The following is a 21,542-nucleotide window of genomic DNA, read 5'->3' as shown; positions in this document are numbered from 1 at the left end:
GGAAGCCAAACGTTTCAGTGGGAACTCGACAGGACCAGAGTGAAACACACCATTGCCCACAAAACACATAAGAAAGAAACAGCTGAGAGATTAGAATATTAGAAATAACCAACAAATCACAGAATACTGAGCTACCACCATGTCTTCACCAAACCATCTGTACCTAAAATACCGCTAGACTAAATCCTACATTTAACATCCATTCAGACGATGTATTTTTGCACCAATTCCATTAGGTATCATGGAGTTAGTAAAAAGCATTACATCATTTCAAAATAAGAAGGCAAATCAAGTATTATATATGTACATGTTTTAATTAATTTTAAAAATTGTCTACATTTAAGGATAGATGTCAAGGGTTCCCTTATATTGTTTTCCGTTACATTAGATTATACCTGAATAATCTGCATAGTAACTTTAACATTTCTGTTTTCTTTTTTTTTTTTTTGTTTCATTGTGAAAATATTGGTTACAGGTAGCAATGTAACATCTCAACGACAATCACAATACGTGCAGGATGTCCAGCCAGAAGCATTTCTCAGTTGACTTGCAGTAGCATGGCACTTTGTAATTTGTGTATCAATACTCTTTTTTTTAATTATTTTTTTAAGTTTAGTTCAGATGTGGCTCAAGAAGCAAAAACAAACTTTCTTCACTCGGTCTCAAGTGTCAGGTCAGCTCCTCAGCTGGCTGCGATCTGCTGCACTGGAGTTACTCCAGTTTATACCAGCTTGAGGTTCTGGCCTTTTTTTTTTTTTTGGTTTGGGTTTTTTCCCCCTCAAAACACACTTGTATTGCCTTCATGCTTTCCTTGACATAAGTGCAAACTTCAGGAATGTGGTTTGAATCCCTTCATTAGAGGACCTTAACGAAGTCTGTGCAATGGCTCTGTCCCCTAGCCCTGCTCCCTGTACAGACATAAACAGAGAGGGCTGAACGCTGCTAAGAGCAATGCATTGGGGAGGGAAGAGTCTCTTGAGAGGGAAAAAAGGAAAAAAAAAGAAAAAAAAAAAAGCTAATTTTGCCCCCAGTGTTGAAGTTTGACATGCAAAGCATTTCTATTTCCAGATCATCAGCCCAGCTGCTTAAGAAGGTATTCGTACCACCTACTGCCACAGACAGACTCCTAAAATCAGATGCTCTGAGTCTTCTTACAGAGACAGCTATGTCTCTGCACTGACTAGATTAAAGCCTAATCTTAACTTGTGCATCTCCATGAAATACCCACGACTAGGTGTTGTGAATACCGTCTCTCGCCCCCCCCATAACCTTTCCTCACCTTAGAAAAAAGTGCTTTTGCTTTTTCTACCTGATAAATATATGGGCTGCTCCATCCTGTCCCCTATCCCATGTGTTTGTACTGAGATCTGTCCCGAGGAATTTGCACTTGGTTAGCTGTCAGCTTGTGGTGGATATGGTAAACGCAGAGGGTTATCACGATAACCAACCCCAGTATCAGGCCCAAAATCAGAGGCAGGGTTTCTTCTAACTGCTCCCTCTGGTCCACTGGGCACTTGTGTTCTGCAGGGAAAGAAAGAAAAGGAAAGAGAAAGAGAGAAATGAATGCGACATTGCAAATCTCAACTCCTGCTGCAGTAGCAACCCAGAGTCACAGCTCCGCACCAGGGGTCCCTGCGCAGCAAAAACAGCCGCAGCAGCAATGAGAGACAGCAGCCATCATCGGAGTCCTGGGGGGAAAATCAATTGCTTTGGAGGAAAGGGAAATCACAGTCACAATGCAGGGTTTGGAGGGAGAGGTAACATCTGTCAAACCAGCTGACGCGGTGGGAAAAAACGCTTTCGTGCCCCTAAGTTCCTCTTCATGCCTCTCTGCCATGTACAGCCATGGCTTTGTTGGGAATGCGACAGGATAAGTACAAGTTTCCTGACCACGGCTGAAGATCTGCTTTGTTTATTTAGTTACAGAGTCTATAAAGATTGCATCATGAGACCTCAACATCAATAAGTCTTTAATCCTCCATCAGACGTACCCTGCTTATCGTTAAAAAGATTTTTCCCCTCTATCTGCAAGTTGGCAGAGATCTAACAGCATCTCTCCCGTCTCTGTGAGCTCCCCATGGGGAGTTTACCAGCACTGGCAGAGCACATGTGTGTTTGTGGCCAAACAGCATCCCAGAACGTCACGTTTTTTGTCAAATATGGCAAAGGATGAGGATGAGCAGAAGCAACACGGCCCTCCCCAGTGTTTTTCTCTCCGACCCACAAGTCCCCATCATAGTCTAATAAACCACTAGAAAATAACCATAGCTACAATGGGAAAACACTTTTCTATTTAGCTTGCAAAAGCCACCAAGGTTGGGAAATACATTATGCTGGTAATCCCGGTTCACCTCCCTTACACTTCCAGAGTCTACTGCAGGCCTGAATGACAGGATCACGATTTCCTTTTTTCCCCACGGGACTGTTGCTTATTCGTGCTGATGGACAGGCAAGCCGATGTTGCCGAGTTGGGTCTGCCAGACCAAAAAGAAAAAAAATGCCCACTCTGGGAAAAAAAAAGAAAAAAAATAGCTACAAGGGACAGGAGGGACAGTGCTCTGGCCCCTGGGTCATCTTCACAGCACTAGATTTGTGCTGAAAACAATGAAGACAGCAATTACTTACAAGAAAAAAGCAGGTGAAAAAAGGCTGCATGTTAGATGAGCAGATACAAAGGGCACCACTAATTCCTCCCGTTGCTAAAGACTGTGCAGATGGGTTCCCCAGGCAGCTGATTGCAAGACAGAGAGAACTGCAATGAACCACAAACGGCAAACGCTCTACAAATCTAAGGGCATGTGGCAAAGAGCAGGAAAAACCCAGAGACCCCCCAGGCCCAGGCAGGAGGTGTCAGCAGGGACCTTATCTCCAGCGGTGCCAGCACCTCCAGAGCTCTGTCACCTCCCGGAGCAGAGCCCTCCTCCCAGCACTTGGCTCGCAGCAATGCCATCAGGAAACATTTTGAGCTGAAAATGAAGTGAAACAAAAAAGCAAAAGTGAAATGTAGTCTAACAAAAAAAATGTCCTTTTCGGTTCCAGTTGCTCACTGTTTCACCAGAGGAGTGATTAATCACCAGGACTGTTACAGGCGATTCAGCACTTGCTGCAATGCAGGGGTTTTGTTTGTTTGTATTCAGGAGAAAGGGGAAAAAAACCCTGATTATTATTTAGCTCCCAAAATCAGGTTTCTAGAGCTTTATGAAAGCCTTCCCGGTTTAGGATGCTAAGGCCTGACCAGACTTGCGGTGCCAAGGCAGAGACACAGCGGCAGGTTGGCATCCCAGACCTGACTGCGGGAAAAGGCATGCACGGTGCTCCGACCCCACTGCCCACGTGCCAGGACAAAGCAGCACCCCTCCGACGGGAAGGATCCATGCTAGAGGAGCCCCTGTGCACTCACCACGTGCCTGCAGACAGCCCGATGGGCCGGGGTGTGCTGATGTGCCAATTAGCGGTGTTTTAGTCCAGCCACTGCAATCTCCTCCGGCAGGCACTAATTTTTGCTTTGAAAGTGGTTTAGCTTAAACCCTACAGAAAAATGAAACAAGCCTGCTGTAAACCCAACTGAGGACATTCACCTGTGCTCAAACATAGCAGGTTTGCCTGTGTGCCTTTCCTTAAACAAGAACGATGCTGAGTTTGCAGGAGAACGGGGTGAACATGGAGGTCTGCAGTCAGTGAAGAAGGCAAAGCTAAAAGCACTAGTGCCACGATGCAGAGGACTAACCCAACTCTAAAGCACCTGCTTGCAATATTTGAATTCCCAGCTTTTGCCAAAGCAAACGAGCTGCAGAGCACAAAATGGGCCAGAGGACGTGGCCAAAGCTCTGGTGTCCACAGAAAGCCACAGCTGTATTTAAGTGTCTGAGTCACAACTCAAGAAGGTGTCAAATCTTGCAAGCAGCCAAGGAAGATAGTTCTTTATCCTGACACTTTTTAAAGAGGATTAAAAGAAAAAAAGCCAATAGGAAAAAAAAGAAAAAAAAAAAAAAAGGCAAGGCAAAGCTCGCAGTCTCCAGCAGCACACCCACAAACACTGCTGCACCTCCACGGGCAGAAAGCGCTCTGCCCCAGCAGCCTTGCAGGGCAGCCACCCCCTGCCTTACCAACACCTTCTCCTCACCAGACAGATCCATTTTCTCCTTTTGGAGCAGACTGCGAAAGTCTGGGCTCTTCAGAGAGCATAGAGGGAATGGGAATAGGGCTGTGGGGGACCCAGCACGGAGGCACAGGCAAGTGGTAAGCACAAGCACATTTGCAGCAGAACTAAGGCTCTCTAGGTGCTGACTGCTAGGAGAATGAATTTTGTATTTTGACATTAACATAATGTTAAAACACATCATTTTACACAAATGAAAATATTTTCACATTTATAACAGTATACTTTAACATTTATAAGCATTTTTCACCCCAAGAGTTCAAAGCATTGCATAGGCACTGAGGTCCACAACACCACAGGGAGGCAGGTAACAGGTATCATCCCTGGTCTATCAGCAAAGGAAAATGCAAAGGGGGAGTGGGAGGGCAGAAGGGTTTGCATAAAGTCCACGGCAGCCACAGATTCAGACACTCAACCCCATCAAGCACAGTGCGGGCAGGTGGGCTGGTTGATGCACGACAAATGAAATGCCATCACATTGGGAACTGCTATGTATTTTAAATCAATGCCTTCCGCAGGAAAACAGCCCTTTCCATCAAATTTTCCTGAGTTTTTTGCTTCAGGTCGCAGGGATCTCAGCATTTCCTAAATCGCTAGGTTTTACCCTCACTACAGGAAAGCAAAAAGGTCCCTGGCAAATTTTCAGGTGATGCTGGGAGTTTTGCTGCATCCCGAACCCAGCGGGGTCACCCCTCTGCCAGAGAGGTGCCACCCCGCAGCCCAGGGTCCCTGCCCCGTCAAACAAAGACTGCAGGCGGATACAAAGGAGGCATTTAGGTACGTCCCCATTGTTCTTTTGTGCTGTGCTTCCTCCGACGCCACACAGCACCCAGGCTCACGTACCGCCACGGTTTCTATGGTGAGTGCTCGTCCAATTTCAGTACTAGGCTATGAAACCACCCAACAGGCCCATTTTCTTGTTTCAGCATCCTTCTGCAGAACAAATAGCAGCACGGCAACAAAATCAGCAGTTTCCCGCAGTCACGACCACAAGCCTGACGACCGGTGCAGGGGCTGTTCGAAAGGATGAAAAAACAGCCCAGTTGTGTCTGGCATGATAGGATGAATTTTTGAGATTTTGAGATGGGCGTTTGTTAAGTGATTAGCTTAATAAAAAGGAAAAAAAAAAAAAAAAGACAGTGATTTTTTAAAGGTGGCTGCATACCTTGCAAAGAGGAGCTACTAGGTGCCCAGATCCCTTGAGAAAATATGGCCCTCATTTGCGATGGCTCAGAGGGAGATGAGACGTCCCACAATCCTGGTCCCTAATTCTCAGCCTTTGTATCATTTTGTATTAGTATTTTGCGTTATTTTGATGAAAATCAAAAGAGGTGACAATTTCTGTGGGGTTCTTTCATCAATTTAAATGTTCTCCTCGCATGATCTTGATCCAGCTCTCCTTTTACTGATCTTTTAAGCTGAAAAATGTATGCACATTTTCCCTATTAAAAAAAAAAAAATTTCCCCAGCTCTGAATGAAAAAAAATGTTCTGCTTCTGTACTGAAAAAAACTAAATATATATATTTATGTACATTTTTATATTTTTTGTGAGGGTTGGAAGCAGGGTCTTAAAAAGAAAAAAAAAATATTCTAGCACATGAGTTTAAGCATTCAAAAAAACCAAGAGCAATCCAATCACAGACTACAAGCTTTTTAGTCTATCCCAGACAGGACAGTGTCAGGACTAATGACAAAACCTTTCCCCCCATTTCTTTGTGGTAAAAGGGTGTCGACACTCCTGCATCTCTGCAATTCTTCTGCTCTAGCAGGTCTCTTTCTCTATTCTAAAATATTTTAAAATGTTCTGTAGCTTGTTCATAATTAATAGGAATTTTACCTAATGGGAAATTAATGAACCAAAAAGGAGAAGGCTAATTACTGTAATTTAAGATTGGCAGTGATTATCAGACCCCACAAAGAATCATGTTTTGCCATGCATGTGCTGAGGACACGCTGGTCCGCAGGGCTGGTGGGGACATGCCACTGGGAGAAGTGCCAGAGCCCTGCACGAAGCTTCATTGATAAATGACCTCTTGGGCATTTCTGACCATCCTCTCCAGGTGCTCTTTGCTATTTAACTTCCAGTGGAATTCAACAAAAAGAAGTGTCACTAAATAATGAGAGCAACAACAAAAAAACAGAAAGCCTGGCAAAGAGAAACCGTGCTTTCCTCAGGAGGAGGAATTCCCCACACATGTTTAAAGATTGCTAAACCAACCAGGGCCTCTTTGTGTCCTGGAGAAAAAAAAAAAACAACAACGAAACTACAACAACAAAGGAAAAAAAACCAAACCAAACCAAACCAAAACTGCCTGATATGAAAGAGCATATCATGAAAAAGGCAGGTAGTTGCCTTTGGCAATGAACCCCAAGTCTGGTTCTTTTAAACACGAGCTCTTGGACTTGACAGGTTTGGTATCACAGAGACACAGCAGCTAAAACTGAGTCCAGACTTGCATATTTTAAATATGCTTTTCTCAGCCTCCAAGGTCTGCCCAGCTAAACCCTGAGTGCAGGAAGCCTGGATCCACAGAAGGGAGGAGAGGATGAAGATGTGCCAACAAAAAATAATAGGAGACTATTAAATTCTACTTTTTTCTCACTGTAACCTATGCAAAATGTGGTACTACTTCGATAGGAAAAAAAAAAAAAAAGATTTATTTGTGCCCACGGATAAAACCTACTCTGTACTACACTGGCCTTGCCATGAGTAATTCAGCCACACAGAGCTCTGCCAGAGCCAGCGTACATAATAGCATGTATTTACTACATCAGTTAGAGGAATGTGAGTCATGAGTGTAAGTGCTCGGTTCTGTAGTCAGTGCTGGCTTTTTATTGTGTTCTAAAATATTTCCCACACGCAAAATAATAAAGCCCCAAATTTTTAATGCTAAGCTTGAAAATAACACCACCATTTTCTAGCTCGTTATTAAAAGATTTGGCTATTACAAATTTTATTTGCATCTTTTTACAATAATGGAGTTAACCAATTTGCTAAGATGGCACTATAAAAAGGGGACTAGTCTCGAAGTCCTAATTCAGGTGAGCATGTTTACACTCCCTCATTCAACCTGATGGAACAGGCAGGAGGATGTTGGGAAGGAGGAGCACCACAGGTTCCTCAAGATAAAGGCAGGAAAAATCTGCAGGAATTCTGCCCCACGGCAGTACTGCTGCTGACTTCAGTACAACCCTTTGATACAAACAGCACGTGTTAGCTCGCATTTTCTTTTATCCGCAATTAACGTTAAAGAAACCTAAGAAGAGGAACAGCATCCCCTGTGTTTGGCGCATGAGGTGCCTCACTGAAGTCTCTGTTACGCTTCCTTCATCCTTGCAATGAGCATTAATCAAACTGAAGCCAGCAATGTGCATCGCAAGTATTTCCTGCCACTACAGCCCCAAGCTTTCCTCAGGGTGCAGTGGCCCTAAAAAGCCCCTGGAGCTCTACCGAAGCACCTTCCGTGCTGCAGAGGAGACACCCAACCCTTGCAGGGCTCCCCAGGGACCAGGCAGCTCCAGGGCTTGCTGGCAACCTAGCTAGGTAAGTCCTTACAGAAGCCAGCGTACATGCAACGACAGCCCGTGTTTTGACCAAGTAGCAGCTGGGCTGAATTTGTAAAGGCTTCTGGGGGACCATGGAGGCAGGGAATGGGTTGGAGGGACTGCAGGGAGCACTGACCACCTGCTGGAGGGAGGGGAAGGTGCTCTGATAAAGGTGGGACCCAAATTCCTTCAGCGCATTGCGACATCCCCAAAGGCCGCAGCAGCAGCAGCATGTTGCGGATGCAGGACGTGCCTTCACCCTGCATCTTACCTTCACTGAAGACAAAATCCGCGGTGATGTCGAAGGGCTGGACACGTACTTCCGACAGCAAGAGCTGCACAGACTTCTGGTGGTCGCTGGAGATGAGGGAGATGGTCTGCTGTGCCTGGCACTCGTAGGACTTCCCAGCTGGGGTGACCAGGGCAGAGAGATGGTGTGAGTTGGCTGTGTGCTTCCCGGCTGGCCAAGGGGCAGAAACAGCAGAGGTCAGGTCCTGTCTCTGGGGGACCGATGTGACTTTATTAACAAAGCTAATGAATTGAACACAAGGGCATGCAGGCAGTGTGCAATGCGGCGGCCACACGCTCCACTGCTCTTACAGCAGCATTTTCTCCTGGGGTGGGACCATGCTTTTGGCATGACACCACCACATAGCCAGGGCAACTCCCGCACTGGGGTTGCCTGCCCACAAGCAGGAACGGATGGCTGCAGCGTGCGGTCTTGCCGGCGCAAAGGGGAGAGCTGGCTTTGCTGCTGCCAGCGATGCTCGTGTCACAGGACTTGAAGTCCATAAGGTTGGAGGAATGGTTTCTATTGATGTATATGCAGATTTCAGCCTTGGACTGTGCTCATACTCCCTACGTTTGGGGAATGGCAATTCCTGTGGCTGCACTTGGGCTCTGAATTCAGGTGGGAAGGAGCAATGCTATTTGGGGACCTCACTACAAAGCAAAACAGGCCATAACACCTTTCCTGAAAATACAACATGACCACTTCACCCAAGTATAGATTATGAGAAAATATTTTCCCATCACATCAAGCTTGTTTTATAAATGAAGGCTGAATGCAGCTCAGCAAGGTGGAATGAGGGAAGCCTTCCACCTCCTGCTCTTCTGCAGCCCTTTGTTCCCCTCCAGCAGCACAGAAAGGCGATCAGTGTTTCGCATTTGCAGAGGGTGATGAGGCACGACCACCACCGTGTTTTGGGGACACAAGCAGTAGAAACACCAGTGGGAAAACCAGCTCTGTGTCCAGTGCGTCTTACGCCACAAACTTTTAACGCACCATTCGCTGGAGTTTGAAAATCTTGAAGAACAGCAACTTGCAAATGACAGTATATCTATTTCCAATACAAGACAACGAATTTCTCAGCAGAAATGGACTAACAACGAAATGAAAGCCAAAAGAAAGGAAACCCAGCCAGAAAAGAGGAGAGGCTGTTGGGTGTGGAGGCGTGTAGGGGCATGGATATTGATGTCGATCTCATTGTTACCTTGGGAAGCCACGGCTTTCCCACCTCTTCAACCATCATCAGAACCAAGGAGATAATAAACCTTAAAAAACATCTCCCGCAGGAAAGGAGGCAAATTTTCCCGACCAGGCGGACCCCTGCCCCGCTGCCCACCCCCTCGGGCCCCTGGGTCCCGCCGGGAGGGCCCGGGACAGCGCAGCAAACGGGCAGAGGTAGGGCTCTCCCTCCCACGGCAACCGCGGTGATTAAACCCAAGAAACAAGACTAGAAAGGAGGGGGAACAAAAATTAATACGCGGTTTAAAACCGGCACCGGGTCCCGGCTTTGTCGGGCGGGTTTGAGGTTTCTTTTTTCCCCCGTTAAACCGCATTTAGGCGAGCAGCCCGCGGGGTGTCCGCGGCGCCGTCGCCCCCGCCCCGGCTCGGCGCTCGCCAGACGCCAGGGATCTGCTTTGAACCCCGTCCCCCCGGGGCGCTTACGGCTGACGGCGTCCTTGAAGTAGGTGCGCTCGGCGGTGTCGTAGGTGAACTGGACCCGGCTGAGCCTCCAGAAAGCCTCCTGCCCCCGGGACGTGTTGTGCCCCTCCTGCCGAGACAGGGCCGGTCACACCCCGGCAACACCGCCGTGCGCCCCGCAGCTCCCGGGCGCGGGGAGAGCCCCGTACCTTCAGGAAGAAGAGTTTGAGGGTGTACGCTTGCTCCAGCCAGGAGATCTCCAGCTCCGACTCGTTGGTGCCGCACTTGCCCTTCATCTCGGCGCCCCGCGACAGCGGGATATCGGCTTGCTCCGTGATCAGCTGCAAACGGGGAGCGGGGCTCAGGGGGGCGGCCCCGCGCCCCCCTGGGCGCCCACAGGCCCCCCACAGCCCCGGCTGAATATCCTCGGCGAGGATGAAGGACCTTCCAAAACTACCGGCGGATTTCCACACGCACCCCCCCGCCCCCGGTCCTGCCGTGACACCGTGCAGCGGCTCCGCGGCTGCGGCTGTCGCGCTGCGAACCCGAGCCCCGGCCGCCCCCCGGGCCGCGCCGCAGCTCCGCTACCCACCCACTCCCCCGTTCCCGGCCCCGGCCCCTACTCACATCCACGTAGTTGCTGGCCCACACGTCGTAGGGGACGATGAACTTGGCGGCGAATTCCGCCATGAGACACGTCGTCCGGTTTTCCCGCACCACGAAAATGTCCTTTTCGGGGTTAGGGGAGAGCCCGGAGAGATTTTCAACTTCTTGCTCGGCAGCTAGGCGCGCCGCGGCATCTGCGGGCAGAGAGGCGCTGAGCGGCGGCACCCCCCGGGGCCTTTTGCCCCAAGCCTCTGCCGGCTCACCTTAACATCCCCCCCCGCTCCCCCCGACCCGCTGGAGTAAGTTCCCTGTCGCGACCGGGCGTCTCTGTCGCGATAGAGAAGGCACTGGACATGGGGCAGCCGGTGACGGTGGAGCAGGACCGGTGCTCTAGCAGCCCCGGGGCTGTCTCAGCGCCAGCGCCCACCTCATCGCGACAGGGCTCCGTGTCGCGACTCGCCGCGGCTGTACTCACGCAAGAGGAAGAGCAGCCCCGGGAGGCGCCCCCCGGCCATCCTCCCTGCTCGGCCCCGGCGTGTCCGCGGCGGCTGCTGCTGCTGCTCCTCCGAAAGCGTCCGCTCCGGAGGTAAAAAAAATAGGAAAAAAAAAAATGTTAAAAAAATAAAAGGAGGAAAAAAACCCGCTGAAACACCTCCTTTCTCAGGAGCTGCACAGGCTGCAAAAGCACTCTGCTGCGGAGTGGCGGGGAGGAGGGACGGGGAAGAGTGTGTGGGTGTGTGGGGAGGAGGAGGAGGAGGGGAGATGCCGGCGGAGCTGATGGAGGCGCCCACGCTGAGGGACGGGGCGTACGCGGAGGCAGGGCGGGGAGGAGGGATTCCCTCCCCTCCTCCGGCGTTGGGGGGCCCCGCCGACCCCCGCGGAGGGGCTCTCGGGGATCCCCGCGGGGATCCCGGCGGAGAGCGGGGACCTCGGGGGAAGGAGCCGGGGGGGACCCGGGCCAGCCGGGCCGCCCCGACGTGCGGCCGGAGCGGGGCTGAAACGCACCGAGCGCGCCCCGCTCCCCCGGGCAGGGTAGGGCAGGGGGTGGAAGCGGGGCCGCGCCCCGGGGCGAGCCCTACACCGGCCCGGGGCACAGGGCCTTCGCCGGGGCACCTTCCCCGAGGGTCCTGCCACCCTCCCTCCGCTGTCGGTGCCGCGCCAGGCGGCTGCTCCCGGGGGACGACGGCTGTCGCCGGGCAGCGCCAGCGCCGCCGGAGAGGCAAAGGACCCGCTAAACCGGGACAGCGGAGGGGATGGAGGAGGGGTTATCTAGTCCAGCGCCGGCTGCTCACGGAGCGTCAGTAATTTCGGTGAAGGCGAACAGCTGCTTCGTGTGTTAATTTAGAAAGAAACGTGCGGCTATTTTTGTGTGGCAAGGTCAGATGCAGACTCGGTACCCTTTTGTAAACGGCCATCAACATACCTGAGCTCTTCAGATGTCGTGACATACCACAAAACACACCGTAACGGAAGACATACCATCACAGAGAGCGAGGGGAGCGGCCCCCTCAGCACCGAGAAGGTGCATCAAAACAATCCAGGCCATGCAGACGCGAAGCGTTATTGGGGGGGGGGGGGGTCGGGCACACCTGGGGGCGCGTCTCGGAGCTGTGACACGGGAGAGCTGTGCCGGGGCGCTGACAAGAGCTCGTCCCTGCCAGGCTCCGCGGCCCGGCGCTGGGGAGAGAAGGGGCTGCAAGGCGGGGTGAAGACAAGCACCGCGCACCCCATCCCTGCCGGCTTCTGGGGAGCAGAGGGCGGGGGGGGCTGCCTGCACCCTGCGCTGCCCGCCCCGGGGCGCGCAGCGCTGCCGGAGTCCCGACCGGGCAGTCCCCTTTATTCCCTGCAAAACCGGCGCCTGCGTTTCCTCCCTCTCGACCCGGAGGCGGGGGTGAAACGGGTCCCCGGCTTGTCGGGAGAGGGGTCTCCGGGAGGAGCAGGCGCGTTCCCAGCCCAGAGCGCCCGGGGGAGCAGCCGGTTTCCCCCGGGGGCTCGCAGGAGGCGCTGCCAGCGGCAGACGAGACCGAGGTGCTCGCACCGCGGCCCGCCGCGGAGCCCGGCCCGGCCGCCTGCTCCCGGGGCAGCGCCGGCCCCACCGCCACCCCCCGCGGCTCCGGGGTTTCGTCTTCCCCGTTCGCCGACGTTAAAACATTTTTCGCTGCCTCGCATCGGGAGTTTTGACGGCCCTTCAATGCGCTGCCGCCCTCGACCCGTACGAAGAGCACATCCAAATATTTACCATTTACAGAGACGCCAAGTCCCGGGAGCAGCGGGGAACAGGAGCCTACCGCCAAGGTTATTTTTTTTGTAAAAAGCCAAAGGGACAGAAGCTATTTGGCGCGTGTGGCGTTACGCGGATTCACTAGCAATTCACGTTTCTAGTTCAGGAAAAGGAGTCTGGAGGAATCGGTCCAGGGTTTTGCGAAGCAAGGTATTACAAGGTGAGTTTTGATTGTGGGCAGCTGCCGCTGGGAAGCTGCCCTTTCTCTGCCAGGGCACACCTGCGGAGAAGGGTTTTCTTGCTGGGAAATAGCTTGTTAAAAATAAAAGCGGATACTGAAGAAACATACCGATTTTTGTTAACTATTCTGTTGCAATTCCTTTCTGCTTGCTGTACAAATTAAATATTACATTCTGGCCATCTCCTCTCTCTCCTGTTTGATGATAAAGTGTCATTCCTGCTCCCCAAAATAGAGCCAGACCTGTGCCAGTTGTGATACAGGATTGACCTGCAGGTAATATTTCCAGGGAACTATATAAAGGAAAAAAAATTTTTTTCTATATGAGGCTCTTTGACTGCAACAGACTCTTTCTGTGATAATTTTAATGCCTGGCTTCCTCAGGTCTTTCACCGATGACCTCAGTATTTAACCAGCCTCTATTTCCTCCTCTAGCTCCCTATTTAATTTCCAATTTTTTTTGAGGTTTCTAGGTAGCTTCTAAGTCTCCAAATAAATATATGATCCTGAGCAGCTGCCCCTGCATCCAGCCCATGTAGGAGGGTACCACAGGGAGCAGCTAGGAGAGAGCAGCTGTGTTAGAGACAACGGCAAGCCTGACCCACAGCCGCCTGAGCCCCACGGCACAGAACCGTGCTCTCCCAGCACCCGCCAGCTGCACAGCACAACAAAAAAACCCCTTCAGCTTCAGTGACAATCCTCACTCCAAGCCTGCAGAGCTGGGTTTATCCTGCTCTCCGTAGCAAAAAAGGGAAAGGCCTAAGATTTCCGAACACCAAAAAAGCCCCAAAACATTGACAGAGCAGGAAGGTCTTACCTGAGGGAGCCAGTGCAGCATTAGCTGATCTGAAATACTGTGACCAGGGCCAATTTATGGTCACAGACTGGACCACCTGGAGCCAGCCCTGCAACCTGCCTTTACCCCAGCTGTGGGGACTGCCTGTGTATCTCTGAAGGCTGAAGCCCCCTTGCTACCACCCCAGCTACCAGAGGAGAGCCTCCTCACACACAGCACGGTGACAGCAGTGCTGCAGTGCTGGGACCACTGCCGGCGCATCCCTGGCAGCGGGGTTTTCCGCCCGAGCAGCTCTGGGATGTGTCTGTCACCGGCAGCCGGCTTCACAGGCAGCCCGTGGGCAATGGCGTGTGGACTCTGCAAGGAAATCGGCCCCCGAGGGGTATTTTGGGTCTCTGGCAACCCAGTTGGACTGCACTCGAGTGGGGTGGGGGTTAAACAGCCCCCCCTCCTTGGAAACAGTCAAGTTAATGAGCAACCCCCAAATTAATGGAAGTGAAAGAATAGCAGGCTGCCTGTGAGGCCAGGGTGTCATGACCCTTCCCATCACAGCTGCACTGAATTTATCCAAAGAGATTCAGAGAGAGGGAATCTGCCACTTCCCTCGATGAAATTTCACTGAAGTGGAATCCATCACCCCGGCAGGGAATGACATTTTAAACTGCTTTAACTCACTACCAATGTTCAAATTGATTAGCCTATTTCATCTCAATGGAAATTCTCACCTCATTACATTAGCGGCCAAACTTCAAATAGTTTTTGAATCAAATACTACTTAAACAGCATTTCAAAATACTTAGCTGACAAAATTAATCACTTAATTTCAAATTACTGTCTGCGTTTTATGCTAAATTGTCAATGGATGAAATACGTAACAGTTCTTGGGAGCTGAGCCTGGAAGCTGAGGCTACCCAGCCCCGTGGTTTCACAGAAGCACATATTCTCTGACTTGATAAATGTCTTGTTCCTGGCTGAGCAGCGAGTACAGACTCAAAAGGAGGCTAAGGAGAGTATTTTTTAGCCTTCCCAAAGCATTGTATTCCCCAATGCATACAATACTCAACAGGGAATTAAGACAGGCAGGTTTGATTTTCCTCAGAGAGGGACGTGAGCTGAACTCAAGTCCTCCATTTCCAGTTATTTCTTTTAACAGGTATGGCAGCGGTTTCCAACCAGGCTGTAAGTGAGCCTGAACTAGTAACATTTAATGCTTCGCCATCCGGTTCCCTCTGTATCTGGTCTGTCATTTGCTTCTCCTTACTGACTAGAAACCACTGCAGTAGGCAATAGTATACAATTCCAGCTCACAGCACTGTCTTCACCAGCCGTCTTTTAGAAGACATTTTTAATTAAAAAAAAAAATAATCAATAAAAATCACTGCCTTGTTTGAGATGTTGGATCTTGTCCAGCATGCTCTGGAAACAGTGCTGCCCCCAACTCCCTCCAGCACTTGAGCCAAGCTTTGGGAGCAGGGAGAGGTGCTCCCAGTACACAACTTGTCTTTAAAACACTATGGATCATAAGAAGCAGGAAGTGCCTCCATAGGTTAAGTGACATCAGAATGGGAACTCTGCATAGGCATCACAAGTTTGTTTAAATTCTACCTTAAACACCTAAAGACTTCACTGATCTCTGTCTCAGTTGCATTCTCAAAGTAGTGCTGCTATACTGTACTCTGGTTGCTGCATCTCAAGGGAGTGCTGCTACACTGTACTCAGGTAGTTCTGTAGTGCTGTGGGGACCGATGCACAATTCTTCTATCGCTTAAAAGAAATAAGACTCCTTTGACTAAATAAGCTGTGATAGAAATATATTTACACTATGCACATTTTCATAGGCAATACAACTTACTAAAAAATGGTAAGTAATAATACCACCACCCTACAATTCACTACAGTCAAAACGAAAGGTTTTGCATTTTTAAGGTTTTTATTAGAGAAGTTGAAAGTTTAATCTCAGGACTGACAATAACACAATTATGTCTTTTCATTTATTTTGGTTATAGGAATATGTAGAATTTGTTTGTACAAGCATATACAACAAAGTAATTGGTGCTTAGTACATTGAAATCAGGAATCTGATTTGTTCTAAACTACCAGTTTTCCATGCAGTCATCTTTGAATTGGCAGCATGGACAATTTCCAAGCAGAATGCTTACATGCATTGTTTTGCAATATATCTACAGCAAGCTCTGGAAACATGCAAATTAACACATTAGCAAATTGTTTTTATATCTAATGGACATAAAAAGGTTATTCCTGATATGAAATTCTGAAAATCTGCATAAATACTTCTGTGTAAAATTAAATTAGTTATGTACTTTTCTTTTACTACAAGTATCAAGAATGCCCACGTAATTAATATACACACATATATATAGAGAGACCTTGTTATGCTAAAAGTCTTTGTAATTAATCAAACAATATTCTGTGCCATACATTTATTCAGTATTTACCAGCTAGTAGAATGACTGTGGTCATATAGTAGGTATTACAGTCTTAGTAGCATCTGTATCACATGCAAACATACTCTTAGCATTTTTGTTGACTAATTTTATCACGTGGCAGCAGGTATGTGATTTTCTACAATGCTGTGATTCTGAAGTGTATAAATACTTTTTACATTTTCACAGTTACAAACTTTTTGCCAAAAGCCATTTAAACAATCCTTAAGTTACAATGAACTGTAGTATCTGGGATCTGCAGCAACAGTATTAAAATGCAATTTCTATACAAGCAATGTAGGATGTAAACTTTTCTTAAAGTGCCTCGTACGTAATTCCTTAGAGCACTGATCAGTTTTGGCACAAATACACGGTATCTCCCTCATGCTAACCACTGCAGTAACTTTTACAGAGTATCAGCTTGTTTCAGACATGATAGAGTTGATATGGCACTTGTGAATGACATCATTGGATTGCAGAAATATTCTGTCAAGTTACTATTACAGCTGATGAATTTGACCGATGACTTTGTACATATTGTACTTCTGAATATATGCAGTTAACTTTCAACTGCCTACTGTCTGCTGCCTGAAAATACTTTGAAATATAATTTTAAACTGCCCAAACTCAACTCCCTCCTTACTATACTGATTATTATGGTGACTTAGCAGAAGATCCAGTTCAGTGGGCTTGATGACATCAGGTGCTGAGCATCTGACGAGTTGTTGCTCATCGGGATCTGGCAGCATGGGGTTTCTACATGATGTATCACACATGAGAACACAAGTGATAAATAACATGACTTGACTACAGTTTTGTTGCCATTTGAGATGATCTTAAAAATATCCGTTGTGTTTCAAGGCTCTGATTGTGTAATTCTGATGCAGGCAAGCTGCCTATTGAGATACAGAAAGGAATACAGGACTGGGTTTAAAAAACTGTCTTCATCTTCTGATTAGTGTTTTTCTGAACAAAGAAAATTCTTATGGAAATCCAACAAAAGAAATTCAGTGCCCAGTGTTAAAAAAAAAATAATGCAAACCTTAAGACTTGGTGGTCCATAGCTACACTTCATATATTAAAAACAAAACCCCACAACAAAACAAAAACAAAACAAACAAAGAAAAAAAAGCAGCCCACTTTTCAACCTCAGCAACATTATTTTGAATTTTGCTCTCATTTTAAGAATGCTGCGTTCTCCAACTTCAATTTGCTTGCTGAGGCTTTAGACCACTGTTGCTGGCCTGCGATCCATCTCTGCTTCCAGCTTCACCATCTGCTGCATCTCCTTTGCCTGAAATCCAAAATAACCACATGAAGCATTGCATTAGAGCTTTTGTTCAAGATGAAGCATGTTTTATATGAGTGTCTGAGTGAAATACAGGCAAAACACACTGAAGCTATATGTAATAACATTATGTTTACCAGTATCATTTTGTTTTCAAAATCAGATGTAATTTTTATGTCTACAAATTCTTGGGAAATATTTTTGATCCTATTCCAAGACTCATGGGCTGACTTTCTGAACAAGTGTATGGTAAAATGCAGAAGCTCCAATTTGGGGAAGAAAACTAGGCAGATGTCTTTAGGAATGTATGCTCCACTGCTGTTGTGCCAGTACTGCAATGTCTTACTTCCTGAAATGTTTAGAGAGTTCATTATGACCTGGACTTGTTTCTTCCATTAAGACAACGAATGACAAAAAATCCATCAGTGTAACTAACATCTTCCTTGCAGTAGGCAAGATTTTTTAAATAACATTTTTTAAAAAACAATCTCCATCTGGCCTAGAGATCCTTATAATTACAGACATGGTAGTTTTCACCTCAGGATTAGACTACTGCTATATGCTCCATGGGATTACACAAACTGAATCCACCTGAAACTGTATCCAAATGCATTGTGCAAAATACAGCAATGAACGTATGCCAGATCTCACTATAAACTCTGCATGCCTTGGGCTTTGCAGGCAGTTAAAAGCACTGTGTACAAATGGTAACTGGCCTGGGAAACCCCTGCTTAGAGACAGCATTTTTAATTCCCTTCCTCTCCCTCCCTTTCTCTCTCTCCCTCTCTCACAGACACACACACACACACAAATTCACTCCTCCCGTGGCTCAATCACAGATTAGAAGTTGCGCTTTGGTTTGAAACTCTGCAGTTTAAAGAACTGGGAGTCAGCATCTCTTCATTTTCTCTGAGGGCTCCCAATCTGGCAAGTTATTTAAATCCATAACCCTAAGGACTCTGAATAAATTGACCCAGAGGGCAAGCTAACCCATCTATCTTTACAATCAAGCTCCTGAGGATTAGGACAGGTTTAGGAAGAGGCAAACCAAGCTAATATTTTCTTTGATGTAACTGCTCTGTATCTGTCATGCAGGGAAGAATGGTTACTGGACTTAATTTTCGTGAACTATGTTCCCCCAAAAGTTGTAAATGTTGCTTAGGGGACATTGCTATACAAGCTCCTACGTAAGGAGTCACCTATTCTGGATGTGCAAACATGTATTTGCATATACGAAAATGGGCAGATGTAGATCTAAAGTAATGAGATGCATAGCTATTCATTTTGTGAGGTAAATGTGGGCTTGTGCAGATGTGATATACGTGCCTTCTTGAAAAATCTAGCCCTGTACTTTCATAATCATCATCTTGGGGAAAAAAGTAATTATGATAATAGCAAAGCAACTGTCATAAATATGATTAAAAATTAATCAACGCTCTCCATTTAAATGAGTTAAAAGCTTGAAAGTAATGAAGAAATAATTTTAACATGAAAATATGGAAACATAATAAATAAATCAATATGTACAACCTCTTCTGAAATGTTGGCTGGATTTTGCCTGTGTGTGAAATGAAATTCTAGATAAAACAAAACCCTGTGGTTGTTTCTTAGTGACTCACACATTGCACATTTTAGGCTTGCGACTTAATTACTGGCACATAGTGTCCTATAAATATTCTGCATGCCAATGTATGGCGTACGGAATTATTTTAGAGATAACTTGGCTTCAAAGAACACATTAGCATAGGACCAGGATGCCTATTTTTGCTAGTCTGAGGCTGGGTCAGACAGTGCATTCTGCCGCGAACACACAAGCACAACACTTGAAGACAAGCCTTCTGGAAGTAGTGTTGAAGCTACAATGAATTCATGAAGTGAGTGGCAGCTAATGGACTCTGCTTTCAAGATGCTTGTTCTCTAGTGAGACCTAAGACAGGCTAAGAACCATATACAGTAAAAGAAGAATAAAAATATTTTTTTTCCTAGCCTAACAAATGCTTTTTTTTCCTCATTATTTGTCTATAAATAAATGTTGTTAGAGCGGGTGCTGTCTGACTCGGTGGTGCAAGTTGTTATCAATTCAAGTAATTCAGATCAGGCAATACTGTACAACTGCATGTTCAAGCCTAATGCAATCATTTCCCTTGCTAAGACAGGGGTTAATAGAGATTTCTTGTGAGTAACGATTATTTAGGAAGCCACAGCAGCACAGCCACATGGTAAGTATAATTGCCATACCTTGTAATGTGTTGGATTTTGAAGTGAATTTTAAAGCGCTGGAAGCCTCTTCTTCAGACACTAAAAAGCTATTTCTGGCCATCTAGTCTGTATTTTGCTGTTCTTAGCGTGGAATTGCTTATTTTATTACCATACTAATATATGTGGATACCCTTTGTCTGACTATCAGCATTAGCAGTTAATCATATGTATGTTAACACTAAAATAGTTTTCTTAGATCAAAAGACACTCCTCACAGACACAGATTAGAACTCTAAGCGTATCTTTCAGTAACGACAGCTAATGTACAATACCGGTTAATCTCTAAATATTTCCTCTGCACATCACTGTTCATATGCATCTGAATTTGAGATGCTAAAGCACAAAAATACTGTTACTATTGTGTCTGGCTCAAATATCGGTGTGCAAACAAGATTAACATTGTGTTCATTATGTCAATGGTACTTCCCAATGGTTGCATTTACAAGGAGGGCTCCAATGATAATGATTTAATTTAGAAGGAAAGCACACTGAAATAATAGTTTGCTTATACGTCCATCCTACCTTGTGTTTGAGACACTGCATGACAGGATTTCAAAAGCTGTTTGTACAAAAATAATAATGTCAAAATTGAGTAATACAACAAGAAGCAAATTAAATGAATGAAAACTGAAGTGAGATTGAAAAACTAATGCAAGAAAAACATACATAAAACAAAACAAATTTAAATTCATAGCAGTTTGTATTGAAGGCTGTTTCCACCCATAATTCTACTTTTCTGCATTGTATACTTGTATGAAAAATTTCTTCTCTTGTTTGATCAGGAAAAAAAAAAAATCATGTTTTGAAATTCTCATTAAACAAATACCACCTTTATCTTGATCCAACTAGCTTTCATACATTAATGTGTATAACAACGAAACCAGACCCAGCTGGGGGTTTGCACTTGTGCGCTTTTGGGGCTAAAAGGAAGTGGTCAAAACAGCAGGTATAACAATATATGCTCTGACGGATCAAATTAGAGTGAGTTAAAAAGCTGTTAAGGACTACCCCTGTGGTGGAGGCCACCACATGCCCCCACAAAAGTGATAACCAGCACGTGAATGATCTTACTCCATTTAATCACTGATGATTTAAGCTGACTTCATCTCTGCACTGAAATGGAGTATGAGCAAGCTCAAGTAGGCTGCTACCATCTCTCAGCAGCTGAAGCTGTACTCCAGGTGAGGGAAGTATCTAATTGCTGAAACAGGTGACTCATTTAATGACTCACAATTATTTCCCAGCAATCTCCCCCCCTTATATGTGACATATTTATCACATTGTGATTAAAAGCACAACTATAATCATTCCCTCTTGTCCTTATGTTTTTAAAAATTGGATCCAAAGCTCTCTGACGCCAATGGAAAGAAACCACTGATAACACCTCTCTCTCATCATTTTTTGTCAACTAACACAGTTTACAGGGAGTTCTCCGTCACGCTCTCTACAGTGATGCTACAGATCCACTGTAGCCCAATTGCTTCCCCTGCCTTTTGATCATGGGCAGATATTGCTCAGGAGCAGACTGACTGACAGATCCATTCATGCTGGATGTTAGAGATGGTGTCTACAGAAATCCTGTGAGGGAACAGACTAGGAATTTTGGTTGTTGTCCAGAAGGGAGGTGGAACAATCAGAATGCAGAGCCATGGTGGCTGGGGCTCAGTGGTAGCAGCTGCCTGCAATCCTACATGTTGTCACCCCCCTAGAAGTTAACCAGGCTGCAGCTTTTTGGGCTGTAGGACTCTCCTGACAGTGGAAATACTTGACTTGCATGTACTCTTTTCTTCCCTCCCCCTCTGCAAGATGGCTTTAATTCATACTATAATGTCTGCCAGAGAGTTCAAGTTCTGAATGTTTAATAAACGAAGAAGTAAGTACAGAACCCTTGAGAGTAATGGGTATTAAATGCACCTCTTCTCTCTCATCTTACTGAACTGCTGGGTATATTCCCCTTGCAATTTACATTTGTGGAAGTGCAGTACTGCAAGTCCATGCAATTATTACAGCTCTGCTGGCTCAACTATTCAGCAAGGGAACATAGTGTTGCTTCTACC

At 46.8% G+C, this 21,542-nt stretch overlaps 2 protein-coding genes across 2 annotated transcripts in view; both read right to left on the bottom strand.

Moving 5' to 3' along the window:
* Window positions 1–336: 336 nt before the first annotated feature.
* On the bottom strand, window positions 337–11,131 carry LAMP5 (lysosomal associated membrane protein family member 5). The gene is made up of 6 exons (XM_075036777.1): window positions 10,715–11,131; window positions 10,261–10,433; window positions 9,843–9,974; window positions 9,658–9,763; window positions 7,978–8,166; window positions 337–1,521 (listed from the first exon to the last, which is right to left on the bottom strand). The coding sequence occupies exons 1-6, from the start codon at window positions 10,752–10,754 to the stop codon at window positions 1,343–1,345; spliced, it is 819 nt and encodes a 272-aa protein (XP_074892878.1). The 5' UTR covers window positions 10,755–11,131; the 3' UTR covers window positions 337–1,342.
* Window positions 11,132–15,324: 4,193 nt separating this feature from the next.
* Window positions 15,325–21,542, bottom strand: part of PLCB4 (phospholipase C beta 4) — a 97,746-nt gene continuing 91,528 nt past the window's right edge. The window contains exons 37-38 of the mRNA XM_075035452.1: window positions 20,008–20,044; window positions 15,325–17,232 (exon numbers count right to left, since the gene is read on the bottom strand). Of these exons, the coding sequence (XP_074891553.1) occupies window positions 17,144–17,232; window positions 20,008–20,044 (126 nt within the window). The 3' untranslated portion in view covers window positions 15,325–17,143. The remainder of the gene's footprint in view (window positions 17,233–20,007; window positions 20,045–21,542) is intronic.

This window comes from Buteo buteo, chromosome 9, assembly GCF_964188355.1.
Source record: "Buteo buteo chromosome 9, bButBut1.hap1.1, whole genome shotgun sequence".
NCBI classification, from domain to species: domain Eukaryota; kingdom Metazoa; phylum Chordata; class Aves; order Accipitriformes; family Accipitridae; genus Buteo; species Buteo buteo.
This window is presented reverse-complemented; position numbering and strand designations above follow the sequence as displayed.

Bases quoted from the DNA above. Each gene is read 5' to 3' on its own strand.
- LAMP5 (XM_075036777.1), bottom strand. From the start codon at position 10,754: ATGGCCGGGGGGCGCCTCCCGGGGCTGCTCTTCCTCTTGC. The intron at 10,434-10,714 runs GTGAGTACAGCC...CTCTGCCCGCAG, and splicing joins GGGGCTGCTCTTCCTCTTGC to ATGCCGCGGCGCGCCTAGCT. The intron at 9,764-9,842 runs GTACGGGGCTCT...CTGTCTCGGCAG, and splicing joins TCAAACTCTTCTTCCTGAAG to GAGGGGCACAACACGTCCCG.